This window comes from Carcharodon carcharias, chromosome 20, assembly GCF_017639515.1.
Source record: "Carcharodon carcharias isolate sCarCar2 chromosome 20, sCarCar2.pri, whole genome shotgun sequence".
NCBI lineage: Eukaryota > Metazoa > Chordata > Chondrichthyes > Lamniformes > Lamnidae > Carcharodon > Carcharodon carcharias.
Genome location: NC_054486.1, coordinates 112,100,586 through 112,123,388, shown reverse-complemented (window position 1 = coordinate 112,123,388; position 22,803 = coordinate 112,100,586). Strand labels below are relative to the sequence as shown.

Genomic DNA, 22,803 nt, shown 5'->3' with positions numbered 1-22,803 from the left:
GTTTTCCACCCACGGTCGTTGACAGAGCCCTCAACCGTGTCCGGCCCATCTCCCACGCATCCGCCCTCACGCCTTCTCCTCCCTCCCAGAAACATAATAGGGTCCCCCTTGTCCTCACTTATCACCCCACCAGCCTCCGCATTCAAAGGATCATCCTCCGCCATTTCTGCCAACTCCAGCATGATGCCACCAGCAAACACATCTTCCCTTCACCCCCCCGTCGGCATTCCGTAGGGATCGTTCCCTCCGGGACACCCTGGTCCACTCCTCCATCACCCCCTACTCCTCAACCCCCACCTATGGCACCTCCCCATGCCCACGCAAAAGACGCAACACCTGCCCCTTCACTTCCTCTCTCCTCACCGTCCAAGGGCCCAAACACTCCTTTCAAGTGAAGCAGCATTTCACTTGCATTTCCCCCAACTTAGTCTACTGCATTCGTTGCTCCCAATGTGGTCTCCTCTACATTGGAGAGACCAAACGTAAACTGGGCGACCGCTTTGCAGAACACCTACGGTCTGTCCGCAAGAATGACCCAAACCTCCCTGTCGCTTGCCATATTAACACTCCACCCTGCTCCCTTGCCCACATGTCTGTCCTTGGCTTGCTGCATTGTTCCAGTGAAACCCAACGCAAACTGGAGGAACAGCACCTCATCTTCCGACTAGGCACTTTACAGCCTTCCAGACTGAATATTGAATTCAACAACTTTAGATCTTGAACTCCCTCCTCCATCCCCACCCCATTTCTGTTTCTTCCCCCTTCCTTTTGTTTTTTCCAATAATTTATATAGATTTTTCTTTTCCAACCTATTTCCATTATTTTTAAATCTTTTATGCCCTGCTAGCCTTTCCACCCCACCCCCACTAGAGCTGTACCATGAATGCCCTACCATCCATTCTTAATTAGCACATTCATTTAGATAATATCACCAACTTCAACGCCTCTGTGTTCTTTTGTTCTCTTGCCTGTGACATCTTTTGATTATCTGCTCCTATCACTGCTTGTTTGTCCATACAACCACTCCCCCTCCATTCCGACTTAAACCAGCTTATATTCCACCCCTCTCCTTATATTCACTCAGTTCTGTTGAAGGGTCATGAGGATTCGAAACGTCAACTCTTTTCTTCTCCGCCGATGCTGCCAGACCTGCTGAGTTTTTCCAGGTAATTCTGCTTTTGTTTTGGATTTCCAGCATCCGTAGTTTTTTGTTTTTATCTCAATTTACCTGACTTTGCTAATTCATCTATTAATATCCTTACCCAACAAAATGCACCTTGGGACATTTCATTATGTTGAAGGCACTAGATAAATATGTTGTTATTGGAGGGAAGTATACAGTGGTGTCTCCCAGGAGTTAATGTTAAGATCACTTCTCTTTTTGATATATATTAATGACCTTGATTTGGGAATATAAGGCATAATTTCAAGTTTGCAGAAGACCAGAAACTCAGAAATGTGGTAAACAATAAGCAGAATAATACCAGACTTCAGGACATGGAATAGTGATTCCTGACAGATGAAATTTAATACAGAGAAGTGTGAAGTGATACATTTCAGTAGAAAGAATGAAGAGAGGTAATAAAAACTAAATGGCAAAATTTTAAAGGAGGTGTAGGAACAGGAATCTGAAGGTATATGGACATAAATCTTTCAAGATGGCAGAACAAGTTGAGAAGGCTAATGAAAATGTGTGCGGGAACCTTAGCTTTAATAATACAGGGATAGTGTACAAAAGCAGGAAAATTATGCTAAAACTTTATAAAAGGTTGTTAGACCTCAGCTGGAGTACTGTGATCAATACTGGGTACCACATTCGAGGAAGGATGTCAAGGCCTTGGGGAGACTACAGAGGAGGTTTACAATGGTACCAGGAATGCGGGACTTTAATTATGTTCAATGACTGGAGAAGCTGGCATTGTTCTTAGAGAAGAGGAGATGTGGTGGAAGTGTTCAAAATCATGAACGGTTTTGATAGAATCAATAAGGAGAAACTATTTCCAGTTGACAGAAGAGTCAATAACCAGAGGTCAAAGAGTTAAGGTGACTGGCAAAAGAATCAGAGACAGTGTGAAGAAACGTTTGTTTTACACAGTGAGTTATGATGATCTGGAATGCGCTGCCTGAAAGGGTGGTGGAATATTCAATGGTAACTTGCAAAAAGAGAATTGGAGAAATACATTAAAGGAAAAAAAAAATGGATTATGGGGGAAATAGCAATGGGGGGTGGGACTAACTGGACAGCTTTACCATGAGCACAAGAAATAGGAGGAGTAGACCATATGGCCCATCAAGTCTGCTCCACCATTATATATGATCATGGCTGATCTTGGGCTTCAGCTCCGTTTTCCAGCCAATTCCTCATATCCCTTAATTCCCTGAGGCCAAAAATCCATCTATCCCAGTCTTAAACGTATTCAACAATGGAGCATCCACAACCCTCCGGGTTGGGAATTCCAAAGATTACCAACCCTTTGAGCGAAGCAATTTCTCCTCATCTCAGCCCTAAATGATCGGCCCCTTATCCTGAGACTGCATCCCCACATTTTAGATTCCCCAAACAGCAGAAACAATCTCTCGGAATCCACCCTATCAAGCTCCTTCAGAATTTTGTAGGTTACAATGAGGTCACCCCTCATTCTTCTAAACTCCAGAGAATATAAACCAAAAACCAGTATAGACACAATGGGCTAAATGGCCTCTTTCTGTGCCATGCCATTTTGTGATTCTATGATTAGCTACTTGTGTTAAAGTAGTCCATGTGCTAGTCATCCAGTGTGAAAAATTATTCTTTGAATATTTGCCTCCATTCTTCCAGACTCTGCCCCCCCACACACAGTGGCTGATTCACCAACCACTGGAAACGATGCTAAACTATTTAGCCTCTCAAAATATATCTGAATTTTGATAACCTGCTGGATTTCCCATTAACCATCCCTATTCCAGGGTGAACAGTCTCAACTTTTCAAGCCTTTCTTCACAACGACAATCTTTCACCCCCGGAATCATCTTCCCTGGGCCTTATCTGTATCTCTGATGGACTTCTTCTGATCACCTTTTGCACATGAAATTTCAGCGGGTATAACAATATAACTAATCTTTTCTTACAATGAAGCTGAAGATAGAGTTAAGACAAAGGTGCTTGGGTGGACAAACGTAAATCATAGCAAGATAAGAAGGGGTCTTGCCCAAGTACATACAAGGAAACATTGCCAAATAAAGTCAGAGATCAGCACTGAGGTGGAAAGGAAGCAAATTAAGTACATTCCAAGAAGGAAAAATGAGAATGCGTTGAAGGCTGCATTTTCATGACGAATCCGTGATGAAAGGCAAATAGAGTGCAGCTGACTAACTCAGTGAAGACTTGGAGTTTGGTGAAAGGGGTAATTCGGGGAAGGAGGTGTTTATTTCCTTTTTCTTTCCTTCTCACCCCATAGGAATTAGTTCTTGCTCTACTACAGGGAAAGGAGCTAGCTGTTTGGTGAGTATCTGGTAAGTGGGTAAGTTCTATTCTATCCCTAAGGTTTAAAATAGTATACAATTTGGTGGTAAAGTTAATAAAATAAAGAAGAAAGCAACATAAATAAGTGATTACTATAATCAAGTAATTATTTAAAAAGCATTAAGGACAGCAGGGCAGATGACGTGTCAAGGCTGCAGCAGGTAAGGGGACCCAGTCGGCTGGAGTGTGAGACTCTGCAATTGTCCAGCAGATTTGAAGTTTTCTCAGCTTGTCTGGATGTGAGTGGGGGCTGCAGGGTGGATGAGACAACTGACCATGGCACTGTGGTACAGTAGGGGGAGCAAAAAGGAATGTAGTGGTAGTAGGGGACAGTTTAGTAAGGGGGATTGACACTGTTCTCTGTAGCAAAGAACGATAGTCCAGGCAGCTTTGTTGCTTGCCCGGTGCCAAGGTTCAGGATATCTGCTCAGGGCTGGAGAGGAACTTGCAGTGGGAGGGGGTGGATCTAGTGGTCATGGTCCATGTAGGTACTAACAACATAGACAGGATTAGGGAGGAGGCTCTGCTTAGTCAGTAATGACGAGCTGCGCACCAAATTAAGAAGCAGAACCTCAAAAGCCATAATCTCTGGATTATTAGCTGAACCACATGCAAATTGGCATAGGACAAATCAGATTGGAGAAATGAATGCATGGCTCAAAGACTGGTGTGGGAGAAATGGGTTCCGGTTTGTAGGGCACTGGCACCAGTATTGGGAAAAGTGGGATCTGTACCTTTGGGATGGTCTACACCTGAGCCATGCTGGGACTGGTGTCCTCGCGAGCTACCTAACTAGGGAAGGAGAGAGGGTTTTAAACTAAATAGTGGGGGCAAGAGTTCAAATTTGGGAAGATACGATAAACCAAAGACGAGAGACAAGGCAAGGGAGACGAGTATTAATATGGGAAATGATAAAGAGACTGTTACAGGAAGGGACAGAGAACACAAATCTAAGAGTAAATCAGCAGATAAGGCCAGATGCTCAAAAATAATAAGGATAAAGCTAAAGGCACTGTAACTAAACGCACATAGCATTTGAAACAAAACAGGTGAACTGATAGCGTAAATAGCAATAAATAAGTACAATTTCATAGTTATTACAGAGACATGGCTACAGGATGGCACAGATTGGGGCTTGAATATTGAAGGGTACATGACTTTCAGGGAGGGCAGGAAGTTAGGAAAAGATGGAGGGTTGGTTCTGTTAATTAATGATGGTATTAGGTCATCTCTTTCCAATGTGCTAAGTTCAGGAAACTGTTAAGGTCCAATTGCTGTTTGGCAATAAAGACTGAGCCCCAAGACTGGCTTCTTCAAACAGAGTTTTACTTTTAGCGCATAAAAATCTATCAACAAACTTGTCTCACCTGTTATCCATTTCATACAACCAAACAGTTACTTAGGTTGTTAACTTATCGTGTCCACGGACAGTCTATACATGGCCCAGCCAGAACTGGACACATTTTTGCACCTTGTTGACTAATAATCAACAATTAAACTCCTTTAACTGTTTCCTTCCCCAACAGATTCCCCTTTTCTTAAAAAGTGATCCTTAAGTTGATATAATCACGAAAGAAACAAACATCAATATAGATTCCTTCATTTAATAAATTCACATAATTCACCTCCTTAAAAAAAGAACACTTGTATAGATATGCCCACACAAGAGGATTATTCCTTTATCCTTCTTAAACAATGAGGACAGAAACACTTAGGGCATTTATGGAGGAAAGAATTAGAAAAATTACAACAGAAGAATGAACCCCAGAAACGCCCAGGGTGTGGTCAATTGGTGTTCTAGATGCGATTCAAAATGCCATTATGCAATGAACGAACCTAAATGATTTAGTAAGGTGTTCAAAATTAAAAATGAGACAGAAGACTCAAGAAGAAGGTGGAGGTATTGACCAAGGAGAGGGAATTGTATTGAAAGAAGTTTCAGCCCGGTGATGAATGTCTTGGTACAGAGTCCTTCAACTGTGCAGTGCTAGATAGCAGATGCACTTCTACAGTCTGTGCAATAGACTGGTTAAAATGCTACCTGGACTCGTTAAATGACAAGGGCCGGAATAAAGTTAAAGAATTTGAGAGCTCCACCAGTTTTAGATAAGGAGATGATAATACCCCATAGTCTTTAAAAAGGGTAGTGATTCCCTGTAAGATAGCTGGAGTCAATCATTCCTTCAGCACAGTAGTGTCTAGCGCAATAACATTACTGTTTAGCAGACCATCGATGAAGAAAGCGCAAATGAATCTGGACATGGAAAATGAAAAGGCTATTATTTAGAAAACCTGTGGATTTACAATTTACACAATCTGGACACTACTGTAGTCCTTTAATGAAACCTAACTTTTCTACTAAGGAGATTAAAGAAGTGTTATTAGCATCAGGGGATACGTATTTAGAAGACAGAAAGCAAATTGTGTTACAACTGCATTGGCAATTTGCCAACCCTTCTTTGCAAAGATTAAAAATTTTGCTAATAGATGCAAAAATAAGTGATGGAGAGTACACTAAACTTATAGAGGAGATAAGCAATAGATGTAAGAAATACAGAAGGATACCATCACGGCCGATAGCATGTCAACGTTAGCAAGGGATTGGTGAGAGATTACAGAGACTATAAGACATACGAGCAGAAATTAGGCCATTCGGCCCATCGTGTCTGCTCCGCCATTCAATCATGGCTGATAAGTTTCTCAACCCCATTCTCTCCCGCCTTCTCCCCGTAACCTTTGATCCCCTTACCAATCAAGAACCTATCTATCTCGGTCTTAAATACACTCAATGACCTGGCCTCCACAGCCTTCTGTGGCAATGAATTCCATAGATTCACCACTCTCTGGCTAAAGAAGTTTCTCCTTATCTCTGTTCTAAAAGGTCTTCCTTTTACTCTGAGGCTGTGCCCTCAGGTCCTAATCTCTCCTACAAATGGAAACATCTTCCCCACGTCCACTCTATCCAGGCCTTTCAGTATTCTGTAAGTTTCAATCAGATCCCCCCTCATCCTTCTAAACTCCATCGAGTATAGACCCAGAGTCCTCAAACAATCCTCATATGTTAAGCCTTTCATTCCTGGGATCGTTCTCGTGAACCTCCTCTGGACCCTCTCCAGGGCCAGAACATCCTTCCTGAGATAGGGGCCCAAAATTGCTCACAATATTCTAAACGTGGTCTGACCAGAGCCTTATAAAGCCTCAGCAGCACATCCCTGCTTTTATATTCTAGTCCTCTCGAAATAAATGCCAACATTGCATTTGCCTTCCTAACTACCAACTCAACCTGCAAGTTAACCATAAGAGAATCCTGGACTAGGACTCCCAAGTACCTTTGCACTCCAGATTTCTGAATTCTCTCCCCATTTAGAAAAAAGTCTATGCCTCTATTCTTCCTACCAAAGTTCATGACCTCATACTTCCTCGTGTTGTATTCCATCTGCCACTTCTTTGCCCATTCTCCTAACCTGTCCAAATCCTTCTGCAGCCTCCCCGCCTCCTCAATACTACCTGTCCCTCCACCTATCTTTGTGTCATCTGCAAACTTAGCCAGGATGCCCTCAGTTCCTTCATCTAGATCATTAATGTATAAAGGGAAAAGTTGTGGTCCCAACGCTGACCCGAGGAACTCCACTAGTCACCGGCCGCCATCCTGAGAAGGACCTCCTTATCCCCACTCTCTGCCTCCTGCCAGACAGCCAATCTTCTATCCATGCTAGTAACTTGCCTCTAACATCATGGGCTCTTATCTTACTGAGCAGCCTCCTGTGCGGCACCTTGTAAAAGGCCTTCTGGAAGTCCAAGTAGATAACATCCATTGGCTCTCCTTTGTCTAACCTACTCGTTACCTCCTCAAAGAATTCTAACAGATTTGTCTGGCATGACCTCCCCTTGATGAAACCATGCTGACTTTGCCCTATTTTATCATGCACTTCCAAGTATTCTGAAATCTCATCCTTAATATTGGACTCTAAAATCTTACCAATGACTGAGGTCAGGCTAATCGGCCTGTAATTTCCCATCTTTTGCCTCACTCCGTTCTTAAACAGGGGGGTTACACTAGCGATTTTCCAGTCCTCTGGGACCCTCCCTGACTCCAGTGATTGCTGAAAGATCACCACTAACGCCTCCACTATCTCTTCAGCTATCTCCTTCAGAACTCTGGGGTGTAATCCATCTAGTCCAGGTGATTTATCCACCTTCAGACCTTTCAGTTTTCCTAGCACCTTCTTCTTGGTAATGGTCACCATACTCACCTCTGCCCCCCGACTCTCTTGAACTTTGGGGATGTTACTGGTGTATTCCACCATGAAGACTGACGCAAAGTACCTATTCAGTTCCTCCGCCATTTTCCAGCGGCCCAATGTCCACTTTTGTCTCTCTCTTACCCTTTATATATCTAAAAAAAACTCTTGCAATCTTCTTTTATATTACTGGCTAGTTTACCCTCATATTTAATCTTCTCCCTCCTTATTTCTTTTTTAGTTGTCCTCTGTTGGTCTTTGTAGGTTTCCCAATCCCCTGGCTTCCCACTGCTCTTCGCCGCGTTGTATGCTTTCTCTTTAGCTTTTATGCTGTCCCTCACTTCCCTTGTCAGCCATGGTTGCCTCGTCCTCCCTTTAGTATGCTTCTTCTTCCTAGGGATGAATTTTTGCTATGTCTCCCAAATTACTCCCAGAAACTCCTGCCATTGCTGTTCCACTGTCTTTCCTGCTAGACTCATCTCCCAGTCAATTCTGGCCAGCTCCTCCCTCATGCCTCTGTAGTTGCCTTTATTCAACTGTAATACCATTACATCTGATTCCAGCTTTTTCCTCTCAAATTGCAGGGTAAATTCTATCATATTATGGTCACTTCCTCTTAAGGGTTCCTTCACCTTAAGCTCCCTTATCAAATCTGCCTCATTACACATCACTAAATCTAGAATTGCCTATTCCCTAGTGGGCTTCACCACAAGCTGCTCCAAATAGCCATCTCGTAGACATTCCACAAATTCCTTTTCTTGGAATCCACTACCAACCTGATTTTCCCAGTCTACCTGCATATTGAAATCCCCCATGATCGCTGTAACCTTGCCTATCTTACACGCCTTTTCTATCTCCTGGTGTATCTTGTGCCCTACATCCTGATTACTGTTCGGAGGCCTGTACATAACTCCCATTATGGTTTTTTTACCTTTGCGGTTCCTCAACTCTTCCCACAAAGATTCTACATCATCTGACCCTACGTCATTTCTTGCTATCGATTTCATTTCATTTCTTACGAACAAAGCAACCCCACCCCCTCTGCCGACCTGCCTATCTTTTCGATAGGATGTTTATCCTTGGACATTTAGCTCCCAGTCCTGATCCCCTTGTAGCCATGTCTCCATGATGCCCACCACATCATACCTGCCAATTTCAATCTGCACCACAAGCTCATTTACCTTATTTCGTATACTGCATGCATCCAGATACAACACCTTCAGTCCTGTATTTCCCATCCCCTTTCTCATTGTCGTCCCTTTATCTGATGTGCTTGAGATTAGATTCCTAGCCCTTTGCAAACACTGTCCTATTTTGTGTTCTGGAGACCTTAATAGCCTCTCCTGGGTTCTCCTTTCTTTTCAGCTTTTTCATAACTTTCCATGAAGGTTTTTCCAGAGCTCTGAGAATCAGAGGGATCTTGGCATATTACTGCATGAATCACAAAAGGTTAGTATGCAGGTACAGCAGGTAATTAGGAAAGCTCATAGAATGTAATCATTTATTGTGAGGGGAATTGATTACAAAAGTAGGGAGCTTATGCTTCAGTTGCACAGGGCATTGGTGAGACCACATCAGGAGTATTATGTACAATACGGGTTTCCTTATTCAAAGAAAGATGTAAATGCATGAGAAATGGTTCAGAGAAGGTTTACTAGGCTATTACCAGGAATGGGTGGATTGCCTTATGAGGAAAGGTTGGACAGGTTAGGCTTGTATCCACTGGAATTTAGAAGAGTAAGAGGCAACTTAATTGAAACCTTTAAGATCCTGAGGAGTCTTGACAGGGTGGATGTGGAGAAGATGTTTCCTCTTGTGGGAGGATCTAGAACTAGGGGATCACTGTTTAAAAATAAGGGGTCGCTCATTTAAGACAGATGAGGGGAATTTTTTTCTCTCAAGAGGGTTGTGAGTATATGGAATTTCTTCCAGAAAAGGCAGTGGAAGCAGAGTTTTTGAATATTTTTAAGACAGAGCTAGATAGATTCTTGATTAACAAGGGGGTGAAAGGTTATCGGGGGGTAGGAAGGAATGTGGGGCTGAGGTTACGTTCAGATCAACCAGAATCTTATTGAATGGCAGAGCAGGCTCGAGGGGCTGAGTGGCCTACTTCTGCTCCTAATTTGTATGTTCTTAGCAATCGCAAGATTAGTTCCAAGTTGAAACTAAAAACTGCACTTAGCAGATAGCAAAAATGAAAACCAAGGCAACAAAGAAAATACAGAAAACTACAAATGTACAAAAGGCTTCTGAAGGTGGGAAAAAAAGCAAAAAAAATTGAAGGGCTCGGTAAGGCTTTCTGTTGGCACATTAGTAGCAATAGCTAGGTAGAGATCCTGCTGCCAATAATTGGAGGAGGCAAGCCTGGAGTGCAGAGTGAGGGGACAGCAGAGATACTAAATCATGACTTTGCCTCAGATTTCACAGAGAAGGCCGATATTGATTGGAAGTTAGGACTGTAGGTGGTGTGTATAGCCCAGGGCGTTGGAGGTTATTATTCAAAGAGAAGCGGGCCTATAGTTACTCAGGCTTGAAACAGGCGTATGATAGGGACCTAACTCCTTATTAGGGTCCAGAGGGAAGCTGGAGAAGGACTATTGGGGCAGGAGGTTTAGGGGGGGATGTGAGGAAAAACTTTTTTACCCAGAGGGTGGTGACAGTTTGGAATGCGCTGCGTGGATTTTCAATAGCATTTTATTATGCAGCATACAAGGGGTTTTTAGCAAAAGATAATGCAATATGGAATAAAGGGGAATGTGGCAAATGATATGAAATAGTTGGAAGACAGGAACAAAAGAGTCGGAGTAAAGAGAAGGCTCTTGGGCTGGAGAATCGGTGTGAGTGATGTTCTATAGAGAACTGTGCTAAAACTGCTTAAATAAACAATTTGGATTTAGGAGTTGAATGAATTATTGAAATCACAAAAAGTTAGCATGCAGATACAGCAAGGGGAAGGCAAGTGGAATGTTGACCTTTATTGCAAGGGAGGTGGAATATAAAAGTAGGGAAGTCTTGCTACAACTGTACAGAGCCTTAGTGAGGCTGAATCTAGAGTACATTTTGACTTAAGGGGGGATATAACTGTTTTTTTATTAATCGTTCAAGGGATGTGGGCTTCGCTGGCTGGGCCAGCATTTATTGCCCATCCCCAATTGCCCTTGAGTAGGTGGTGGTGAGCTGCCTTCTTGAACTGCTGCAGTCCATGTAGTGTAGGTACACCCACAGTGCTGTTAGGAAGAGAGTTCCAGGGGTTTGACCCAGCGACAGTGAAGGAACGGCCAATATATTTCCAAGTCAGGATGGTGAGTGACTTGGGGGATCTTCCAGGTGGTGATGCTCCCATCTATCTACTGCCTTTGTCTTTCTAGATGGTAGCGGTTGTGGGTTTGGAAGGTGCTGTCGAAGGAGCCTTGGTGAATTCCTGCAGTGCATCTTGTGGCTGGTACACATTGCTGCTACAGTGCATCGGTGATGAAGGGAGTGAATGTTTGTGGATGTGGTACCAATAAAGCGGGCTGCTTTGTCCTGGATGGTGTCAAGCTTCATTGAGTGTTGTGGGAGCTGCACTCATCCAGGCAAGTGGGCAGTGTTCCATCACATTCCTGACTTCTGCCTTGTAGATGGGGGACAGGCCTTGGGGAGTCAGGAGGTGAGTTACTCATCGCACGATTCCTAGCCTCTGACCTGCTCTTGTAGCCACAGTACTTATATGGCTAGTCCAGTTCAGTTTCTGGTCAATGGTAACCCTCCCAGGAAGTTGATAGTTGGGGATTCAGTGATGGGAATGCTATTGAACACCGATGGTTGGATTCTCTCTTGCTGGAGATAGTTATTGCTTGGCACTTGTGTGGCGTGAATGTTACTTGCTACTCGTCAGCCCAAGCCTGGATATTGTCCAGGTCATGCTGCATTTGCACATGGACTGCTTCAGTATCTGAGGAGTCGCGAATGGTGATAAACATTGTGCAATCATCAGCAAACATCCTCACCTCTGACCTTATGATGGAAGGAACGTCATTGATGAAGCAGCTGAAGATGGTTGGGCTGAGGACTTTACCCTGAGAAACTCCTGCACCGATGTCCTGGAGCTGAGGTGACTGACCTCCAATAACCACAACCATCTTCCTTTGTGCTAGGTATGACTCCAACCAATGGAGAGTTTTTCCCCTGATTCCAATTGATTCCAGTTTTGCTAGGGCTCTTTGATGCCACATTCTGTCAAATGCGGTAAGGGCAGTCACACTCACCTCACCTCAGGAGTTCAGTTGTTTTGTCCATGTTTGAACCAAGGCTGTAATAATGTTAGGCACTGAGTGGCCCTGGCAGAACCCAGTGAGCAGGTTATTGCTAAGCAAGTGCCGCTTGATAGCGCTGTTGATGACTCCTTCCATCACTTTCCTGACGATGGAGAGGAGACTGATGGGGCGGGAATTGGCCGGGTTGTATTTGTCCTGCTTTAGAAGCGTCTCGGAGAAGGTTCGGTAGGCTGGTTCCTGGGAAGCCCACATCCCATGAATGAATTTAAAACAAGTGGGGCTTTCTAATGAGGAAAGGTTGAGCAGGTTAGGCCAATACTCATAGGAGTATAGAAGAATGAGAGGTGATCTCACTGAAAGATAAGATTGAGGGGACTTGACAGAGCAGATGCTGAGAGGACGTAGCGGGCACAGTTCACAAATAAGGTCTCTCCCATTTAAGACGGAGATGAGGAGGATTTCTTCTTCCTCTAGAGTGTCATCAGACTGTGGAATTCTCTTCCCCAGAGAGAAGTGGAGGCAGGGTCATTGAAAACATTCAAGGCTAAGAAAGATAGACTTTTGCTCCACTAGGCAATCAGGGTTATGGCAGGGGATGGGCAGGAAAGCGGAGTTATGGCCACAATCAGATCAGCCATGATCTTAGTGAATGGTGGAGCAGGCTCAAGGGGCAGAATGGCCTACTCATGCCCCTATTTCTTATGATCTTATAATGTTGAACAAACTGGGACGGCATGGCAAATTGTGAAGAGTATTGTGAAAGATTACAGAAGGTTATGGATAAGCTGGCAGGAGGCAGATGCAGCATAACAGAAAAGAAATGAAGATTTTAGGTCACTCTGAATCATACCTTCTCTCAATGTCAGTTTTCCTTGCACTTCTGTGAAGCTCCTTGGCACGTTTCTCAATTTTACAAGTGCTATGTTAATGAAAATGTTTTTATGTCTTATTCAGCAGTCATGTTTCCTTTTGGGTCACCGCGACTTTCTTTGTAATACTCCTAACATCCTCATTTTTAACTTGTGTCCCCTGGGATGTGAACTCTTCCCAAAGGCGAATAAAGATTAAATTTGCAACTGCTTTATAACTTCAAATTTCTATTAATCACCTTCACTCACCCCTTTACATGCCTGCCTACTTTAACAAGTTCTTTGTTAATTTTCAAATTTAGCAGCCTTAGTTTTCATAACCAGTCCTCATAGGTTAAAGTTCTGGAACTGCCCTCACTGTTCAACTCTATGCCCTCAGGCATAGTAATGCTTTAAAATCTTGTTCTGGGAAGTGAGTGTCACTGAAACAAGGGTGACAGTACTTCTTAAGTATTCTTTAATCACTGAACCTTTCTGTAATTGTTAACAACGAATAAGCCGCTCGCCAGGAAACTTGGACAATAAGTAAAGGCCTGTGGAAGAAAATAGAGGGCCTTTGAAATATGGATGCTAAGACATATGCAAAGAATTTCATACACAGACCATGAGACAAAAGAAGAGGCACTTGAAATTACAAAAGCAAAAAGAACTCTAAAAAGTGACATTCAGATATGAAAATGTCAGTGTTTCAACCATTTGATCAAAGCTGAAAAACTTCAGAGATCTCTCCAAGAGGGCCGACTGGAGGGCAACAGAAAGAGGGGTCAACCTAGGCATAGTAATATAACTGACATCACAGAATATTTACAGACGAGCTACAGTGGATGTGTGAGGATGGCACAAGACAGAGGAGTGTGACATACCATGACAGCAGATCTCCTGGCAGGAGTGACTGCAAAGCAGCAATAGCGTCGGGATGCATTTGGGGGGCGGGGGGGGTGGATGGAGCACATCACGAGTCAACCACAGTGTGGGGCTGGAGTGACCAAGCAGAGGTTGCAGCTTCCCAAAGGTATGTTAGCTAACCAGTTGGATTTTTAAAACAGTTTTACAGCAGAACTCCTGGTAATCCATCCACAAATTACCAGATTTATTGAATTCAATTTTACAGCTTGTCACTGTGGGGTTTGAACTCAAGACTTTTGCGTTGCTTTCTGTTCCCAAAAGCATTCACATTTTTGATTTGTGTCAAGGAATTTCCCCTCACATTAAGTGGGCCTGGAATCAACAAACCAGATATAAAAGAAATGAAACTTACAAAACTGCATAAAAAGTTTCCACACAAACAAAGGAAATAAAGAAGGTGCAGGCCAGGAGTGGTTCATGAATGAACATGAGCCAACTCGTGTGTCAAAGATTTGAAAACAAAGAAGTATGAAAAGCCTGGCTTGGGTTAATCATTGTAATATTTGACATAACGGCTGGGAATTTCTTGAGTTGTTCCTGCTCTGCCGCTATGACCATACAAATAGGGTTTGCACCGCATTTGCGCTGACATTACAGCAGTGGAACGGGGGCAACCCCAAGGAAATCCCTGGCCAATGTCAATCACTGGAGACTTTTATTATGGACTAATGTGCACAGTGGTCAGTGATCAGGAACGTAAGTAGGAAATTTTGAGTTGGAAACCATGGGCCAACCTAGTCTACCTACCAATCCATCCCATAACCCTCACCACATTAACTTCCTTACCACATTTCTGAAACTAACTTTCCTAATGTGAAATTCATCCAGTTATTTTAAATCCTCTAATGGTTTCTATTACCCAGTTACTGAATCTCTACCTTTTAGCCTATTTCAATCACTTCCCCCCCCACCCCACCCCCACTAGGGCTATCTGTACCTTGCTCGTCCTGCTTTCTACCCTTATTGTCCCCATTAGCACATTTCTTAGCTAATATCACCACCGTCAACCCCTCTTTGTCCTTTTGTCTATGACACCTTTTGGTTATCTCCACCTATCACTGGCCCTCTATCCAGCTCTACCTGTCTCACCCCCCCTTAAACCAGCTGATAATTCACCTCTTTTCTATTTTTCCTTCGTTCTGATGAAGAGTCATACAGACTCAAAACGGTAACTGTGTTCCTCTCTGCAGATGCTGTCAGACCTGCTGAGTTTTTCCAGGTATTTTTGTTTTTGTTGCTGAAAAAAGAGTTTGCTGGTTTTCTTTCGATACTTTTCCTTTTGAAACTCGATCAGAGAGTTCTCGAATCCGAATCACAGAATTGTTAGTGTCAAAGGAGGCCATCACTGGCCCTCTGAGCATTTTAACTTAGTGCAAATCTGCCTTTTCCCCATAACTCTGCACATTGTTTCCATTTAAATAAGTATCCAATGCCCTCTTGAATGTCTCAATTGAACCTGCATTGCCTTGTCCTTTTCCAACCATTCTGTAACCTCCTCTAATCCAGAAAATTTATTAGACACAACCTGCTGGCCCTCTCTAAATCAAATCCTTTACCGACGGATAATATTTACAACAATCTCGCACCAGTTCCAAACTCCTTCCCCACAATCTAGGCATAGCTCACAGGTCTGTAGTGTCAGGGTTCCAATGGTTCAGGTGAATGTAAAAGATCCCACAGCATTATTTGAAGAGTAATGGAAACTCTCCTGGTATCTAGGCCAATATTCCTCCCTCTCTCAATTCATCCAAACAAATTAACTAATCAGCCATCTCATTTGGGCTTATATATGTAAAAAGCTTTGGAATATTTTAGAGATGCAATAAGACACTGTGGGCTGAATTTTCCTGTCGGTGAGCAGGGGGTGGGGCCCGCTCACCAATGTGAGAACAACGCGGGATGATGTTGGGGGGAACCCCGACATCACCCCGCCCCAATTAAATCTTCAGGAAGGCGGGGGCACAGCGCGATCAGCTGTCCGCCCGCCGACCTGTCAATGGCCAATTGAGGCCAGGAACCCCGGCGGGGAATAGAGAAAACATGAAACCTCATCCACCGGCGGGACGAGGTTTCATGTAGGGATTTAAAAAGTTTATTAAAGGTTTTGTAAAATTTATTAACATGTCCCATCTCTTGTGGCATTGTCTGTCACATGAGGGGGACATATTAATGATTTTTTTATTTTTCTATTTTTAGAGTTTAGACAGGCAAAAATTCCGCCCTGTGTCATTTATTTTTATTCTCTTATTTATATTTCAAGCTTAAACATAAGCAACGTTAAATGTATGAACCACACTGTGTGAATTTAGGAATTAATATCGATTACTCAATGCTACCTGCATCTTCCAAGCCAGGTCTTCACCACAGCCAGTACTTAGACAATCATGGAAAACCAAGTGTAAAGCAGCAAAGGTCAAATTGATTCCCCAATATTATAAACAGAAAGTCCATATTGCAGTGAACAGGCACCATTCAGTACTAACCCTTCCAGCACATCAGCATCAACTTGTCTTATATGTCAACATCAATCCTTTTAATATCATTCGCACCAACTCATCCGATACCATGAGTGTCAATTAGCCCCACACCATCACCATGATAACAACAGGAAGCATTTAAAACGGTATTCAACACAGTGCGAGAGAAATATATTCGTGAAAAGGAAAGAAACCTAAACACTAGTGGAACTTCAGGGATGAATAAAGACATAAGGGAACAACTGAGAGTTAGAAAAGGGGCAAACATTAAGTACACAGAGAGCAGAGAGTGCAGGATAAGAGAGAATATGAAGAGATTAAGAGAGAAATCAAAAAATAAGAAGGCAAACAGGGATTATGAAATTAAATTATCAACGAACATAAAACAAATAGCAAAATATTTTACAGGCACATCAAGAAAAAAAGGAAGGCTATGATGGGAATAGGACCATTAAAGCATAGCGAGGGTAATGCCTCAGGTAACAATGGAGAGGTGACAGAAATATTCAATATTTATTTTGCTTTGAGATTTCACAGGGAGATAGAACAGGTAGACATGACATTGAATGATGTGATGAGCAATGAGGTAAGTGCAAATAAAATAAAGAGGGAGAGGCATTGAATAAACTAAACAAACTCCAAGACGATAAAGGCCCTAGTCTGGATGGATTGCATCTACGTTATTTTAAAAGAATCTAAGGAAGAAATAGCAGAGGGGCATTATTCATATTTAACATTTGTTAGAAAAAGATGTAGTTCCAGACAACTGGTGGATAGCTAATGTAATTACTATATTTAAAAAGTGAGACAGAACATTTCCAGGGAATAATACACTAAGATAAAAGCAAAATACTGTGGAGGCTGGAAATCTGAAACAAAATTAAAAATAGCTGGAAAAACTCAGCAGGTCTGACTGCATTTGCGGAGAGGAACACAGTTAAGGTTTCGAGTCCATATGACTCTTCATCAGAACTGAGGAAATATAGAAATGAGGTGAAATATAAGCTGGCTGAGGGGGGTGGGACAGGTTAGAGGGCCAGTGATAGGTGAAGGCAAAGCAGAGATTGCCAAAGATGTCATAAGGACAAAGGGGTGTTGACGGTGGTGATATTAGTTAAGGAATGTGCTAATTACTGCATTCACTGCTCCCAATGCGGTTTCCTCTACATTGGAGAGACCAAACACAGACTGGGTGACCACTTTGCAGAACACCTTCGGTCTGTCCACAAGCATGACCCAGACCTCCCTGGGTCATTTGCCATTTCAACACCCCACCCTGCTCTCATGCTCACATGTCCGTCCTTGGCCTGATGCAATGTTCTAGTGAAGCTCAACGCAAACTGGAGGAACAGCACCTCATCTTCCGACTAGGCACTTTACAGCCTTCTGGACTGAATATTCAGTTCAACAACTTTAGACCATGAACTCTCTCCTCTATCCCCACCCCCTTTCCAATCCCCCTTTTTCCAATAATTTATATATATATTTTTAAAATATAATTTTCTTTTCCCACCCATTTCCATTATTTTTAAATGTATTTCCATCCATTGTTTCATCTCCACCTTTTAGCCTATTTCAATCCCTTCCCCCCACCCCGCCCCCACTAGTGCTATCTGTACCTTGCTTGTCCTGCTTTCTACCCTTAATGACACCTATTAGCACATTTCTTAGCTAATATCACCACCATCAACACCTCTTTGTCCTTTTGTCTATGACATCTTTGGCAATCTCTTCTTTGCCTCCACCTATCACTGGCCCCCTATCCAACTCTACCTGTCCCCCCCACCCCCCAACCAGCTTATTTTTCACCTCATTTCTACATTTCCTCAGTTCTGATGAAGAGTCATACGGACTCGAAACATTAACTGTGTTCCCCTCCGCAGATGCTGTCAGACCTGCTGAGTTTTTCCAGCTATTTTTATTTTTGTTCCAGGGAACTATAGACCAGTCAGCTTAACATCAGTGGTAGGAAAATTAATGGAATCTTTACTAAAGGAGAGACGAATATTTAGAAACAAAGAAATATAATGAAGAATTAGCTTGAATTTCAAAAAGGAAAATCTTGCTTGACCAGCTTTATTGAATTATTTGAGGAGATAACAGAGAGAGTAGATAATGGTAACGCAGTAGATGTAATCTATCTGATTTTCAAAAGGCCTCCGATAAGGTGCCCCATAATAGAGTAATGAATCAGATCAAAGAATGTGGAGTCAGGGAACAAGTGACAGAACGGATTGCTAGCTGGTTTCAAGACAGAAAGCAGAATGTGGGAGTAAAAGGTAGTTATTCAGGAGGTGGGAAGTGGTGTTTCACAAAGATCAGTGCTGGGACCAATGCTGTCCACAATTTACATTAACAATTTGGACTTTGGAATTAAAAACACAATTTATAATTTGTGAATGAAACCAAATTGGAGGGGGGTAGGCAATATGGAGAAGGACTGCAACAAATTATGAGGGCATTGCAGAATGGGCAGCTAATTAGCTCTGGAGGATAAGGTGAAAGCACTGACTTCTGAGGCAGATCGCCTACAACAGTCACACCCACAGAATGCAGCCCAGATTCAGGTGAAACAAGGAAGAACTCATTCAAAACTGGGAGCGAATCCACACCTTGGCAGCACAGAGGCATACACGTCTTGATGACTCGTACAGGTGAAAGCAGAAGTGAAAGAGTTAAGAACTTGCATGAAGACTCGTTGCAAGGGAGCGAAACAAGAGAGTTTGCATCTAGCGTACAATTTATTAAGTATGGTGCAGTTCACAAAGTTTACACTTTTATTGTAGCAATGATAAATAGATCATCTGGCTTAAATTCTGCATTTTATAAATCAAAGCCCAATTTGCCTCTGCAGCTGCAGATGTGGCATTTTGACTTTTTTAACTAGCAAAATTTGACTGCAAATGCCACTTATGTTGCTAATAGAAAGCTACAGCACAGAGGAATTTGGGAATCCTCGTGCATGAATCCCAAAAAGCTAGTATACAAGTTCAGCAGGTAACAGGGAAGGCAAATGGAATGTTGGCCTTTGGCTGGGATTTTCCTGCACTGTCGCAGGCGGAACCCACCACGAGCAAGGTGGCACCTCAGCCAGAAGTCCATTGACTTGCGGCAGGACTAGAAAATCCTGCCCTTTATTTCAAAGGGAATGGAGTATAAAAATAGGGAAATCTTGCTAAAACTATTCAAGGCACTAGTTAGACCACACCTAGAATACTGTGAACAGTTTTGATCCCCTTATCTAAGGAAACATATTATACTGGCATCGGAGGCAGTCCAGGGAAGGTTCTCTAGGTTGATCCCGGGTAAGGAGGGATTTTCTTATGAGGAGAGGTTGAGTAGGTTGGGCCTGTACTCATTGGAGTTCAGAAGAATGAGAGGCGACCTTATTGAAACATATAAGATTCTTATGGGGCTTGACAGGGTAGATGCTGAGAGGTTGTTTCCCCTTGTGGGACATTCTAGGACCATAGGGCATGATCTCAGATTATGATAAGGGATTGCCTTTTTAAGACAGATGAGGACGAATTTTCTTCCCTCAGAGGATAGTGAATCTGTGGAATTTTTTACTGCAGAGGGCTGTAGAAGCTGGGTTGTTAAGTATACTCAAAGCGATTGACAGATTTTTAATCAGTAAGGGAATCAAGGGTTATGGGGAAAAGGCAGGAAAGTGGTGTTGAGGATTATCAGATCGGCCATGATCTCATTGAATGGTGGCGCGGACTCGATGGGCCAAATGGCCTACTTCTGCTTCTACAGCTTATGGTCTAATTGACAAATGAAGTTCAACATAGATAGTAAATTTGGATCGGAAGAATAGGGAGGTCCCTTAATGCTTGGAAGATGCAGGTCCAGGTGGGATGAGGAACAAAGGAATCTGAGTACAAATGTACCAATCATTAAAAGTTGCACCGCAGGTTAGCAAGACCATAAAAAAAAGCTAACCAAACACTAGGCTTTATTTCTAGAGAGACTGAATTGAAAAGTAATGAGGTTATGCTAAACCTTTGTTAGACCACATTTAGTACTGCATGCAGTGCTGGTCGCCATAGGGTATCTAGGCACTGTAGAGGGTGCAGGGAAGATTTGCAAGGATGATCCCAGAAATGCACGGATATACATATCAGGAAAGGACTGACAGGCTGGGACTCATTTCTCTTGAAAACAGAAGGCTCAGAGGTGACCTAGTGGAGGCCTTTAAAATGATGAAAGGTTTTGATAGAGTGGATGCAGAGAACATGTTTCCTTTTGTGGGGAAGAACATCGCTAGAAGCCATCAAGATAAAATAATCACCGAGAAATCCAATAGAGAATTCAGAAGAATCTTCTTCATCCAAACTGATGCCATAGGGAGTAATTGAAGTGAATAGTATAGATGCAGCTAAGGGAAAGCTATACAAGCTTATGAGGCAGAAGGGAATAGAGGGTTTTGACACAAAAACAAAATACTGTGCATATTGAAAATCTGAAGTAAAAACAATAAATGCTAGAAATATTCAGCAGGTCAGGAAGCGTCTGTGAAGAGAGGCATAATTAACATTTCAGGTTGAGATGACCTTTCATCAGAAATGAGAGGGTTACAATGATACATTTACATGAGAAAGGATGGGAGGAGGCTCTAGTGGAGCTAAAAAGCAGCATGGACTGGTTGGGCCAAATGGCCTGTTTCTGTGCTGTACACCTTCTTTCATCCAATGTAAGTCTGTCACCTGTCTAACACTGTGCGTGTCAACCAGTTCCGCACCATCAGTGTAACCTGTCTATAACGCCATAGTGCCAACCTGTGCAACATCATCACTAACCAAGTACAGTAAAACCAATTGCATCAAGGTGATGGATGCTGATGCTGAGGAATGGGACACTTTGCAGCATCAGGATTTGGGTCTAAAAGGTTATATATAGTCGCCTGACCAGCGTGCCACATCTTCAACCACAGAAAGCGTAACTCCCACTGCATCAGTGTTATACTTATCCTTATACTTATACTTAGCTGACCGACAGTTTGGTACTGTATTAAGAGTTCTCTAGTTTTTCACTGTTGGCCCATGGATAGAGACAAGCCAATCCCATTTCAAGTGGGACCGTGAAAACCAGCTAACAGGAGATTTGCATCCTATCATTCTGAGCTGGATTTGAACCCAGGTCCCAGGAGAGGAAGGCCAGTGTCTGAAGTCTGAATCACTCAGTCTTCTCAAGCACAAACTTTAATGAAACAAAAGCATGCTAATTGCTTACTTACCATGCCAGTGATGGTGAAAGATTGACTTCTAGCAGCCAGGGCTTGAGATTGGAGTCAATTAGGACATCAAACCCATACAGCTCTGTTAAAACACAAAGTACACCTCTGTAAGAGCTCTCAGCTGTGCTGATGATCCTGAATCTCAAAGACCAGAGCTCACACCTATTCACTGCCATTGTGCTGTCTCTTGCTGCTGCCCACACTCACTCTGCCTGCACAGCTGCAATAACAACACAATCCAGCACTTTTGAGTGGAAGAACTTCAACGAACTGAAACTTCCACTATTAACACTGAACAGGACCCTGCATAATCAGCTTTGAAATGTTAGGCTTTCAACCCAGTTTAACTTTAAAATGCAAACAAATTGCTCAGGTTAGTTTTTTCCCTCTAAACGGATTAACCTCTTTGAACAAAACATGCCTCTAAGTGGAATCTAGCTCAACGGGGACTATTTGATCAGTGAACATAGGAACAGGAGGCCATTCAACCCCTCAACCTTCTTCTGCCATTCAATTAGATAATGGCTGAACTGTACCTCATCTCTGTTTACCCATCTCTGATCCATAATAAAACTTTACGTCTTAGTCTTGAAAATTTCAATTGAACCCAGCATTCAGAGCTTTTTCGGAGAGAGAATTTCAGATTTCCACCATGAGTCAAAACATGCTTCCTGATTTCAACCATGAATGACCTGGCTCTACTTTAAAGATTGTGCTCCTTGTTCTGGAGTCCATGTCTAAACAAACAGTTTCTCTGTATCTGCCCCATCGAATCACTTTACCATTTTAAATATCTCAGTCAGACTACCCAAGTCTTCTAGGCTCAAGGTAAAACAAGCCAAGTTTATGCAACCTCGTTACATCAAGGGCAATTAAGGATGAACAATAAATGCTGGTTTTGCCAGCAATACCAACACCCCACCAACAAATTAAAAAATTATACTTTAAGGAAAAACAATTACAGGGATATGGAGAAACAATAACTGGATTGGAACTAATTGGATTGCTCTTTGAGAAAGTTGGCATAGACAGAATGAACCAAATGGCCTCCTCCAGTGCTGTATTCTATTCTTCCAGAGTCTTAAAGGAAGTGGCAGCAAAGATAATGGATGCATTGGCTATAATATTCCAAAATTCCCTGGATTCTGGAAAGGACTAATTTGCTACAGTTCTTTGAAGATGTGACAAGCAAAGTGGATAATGGGGATCCTGTAGATGTAGTATATCTGGACTACCAGAAGGCCTTTGATAAGGTGCCGCACAAAAGATTAATACACAAGAAAAGATCACACAGAGTTAGGGGTAATATACTA

General features: G+C 42.7%; 1 protein-coding gene across 1 annotated transcript in view; it reads right to left on the bottom strand.

The window, feature by feature from the left end:
- LOC121292386 (tubulin polyglutamylase TTLL5-like) overlaps positions 1-22,803 on the bottom strand; it is a 266,383-nt gene that overhangs the window by 126,868 nt on the left and 116,712 nt on the right. The window contains exon 13 of the mRNA XM_041214236.1: positions 21,491-21,572. Within this exon, the coding sequence (XP_041070170.1) occupies positions 21,491-21,572 (82 nt within the window). The remainder of the gene's footprint in view (positions 1-21,490; positions 21,573-22,803) is intronic.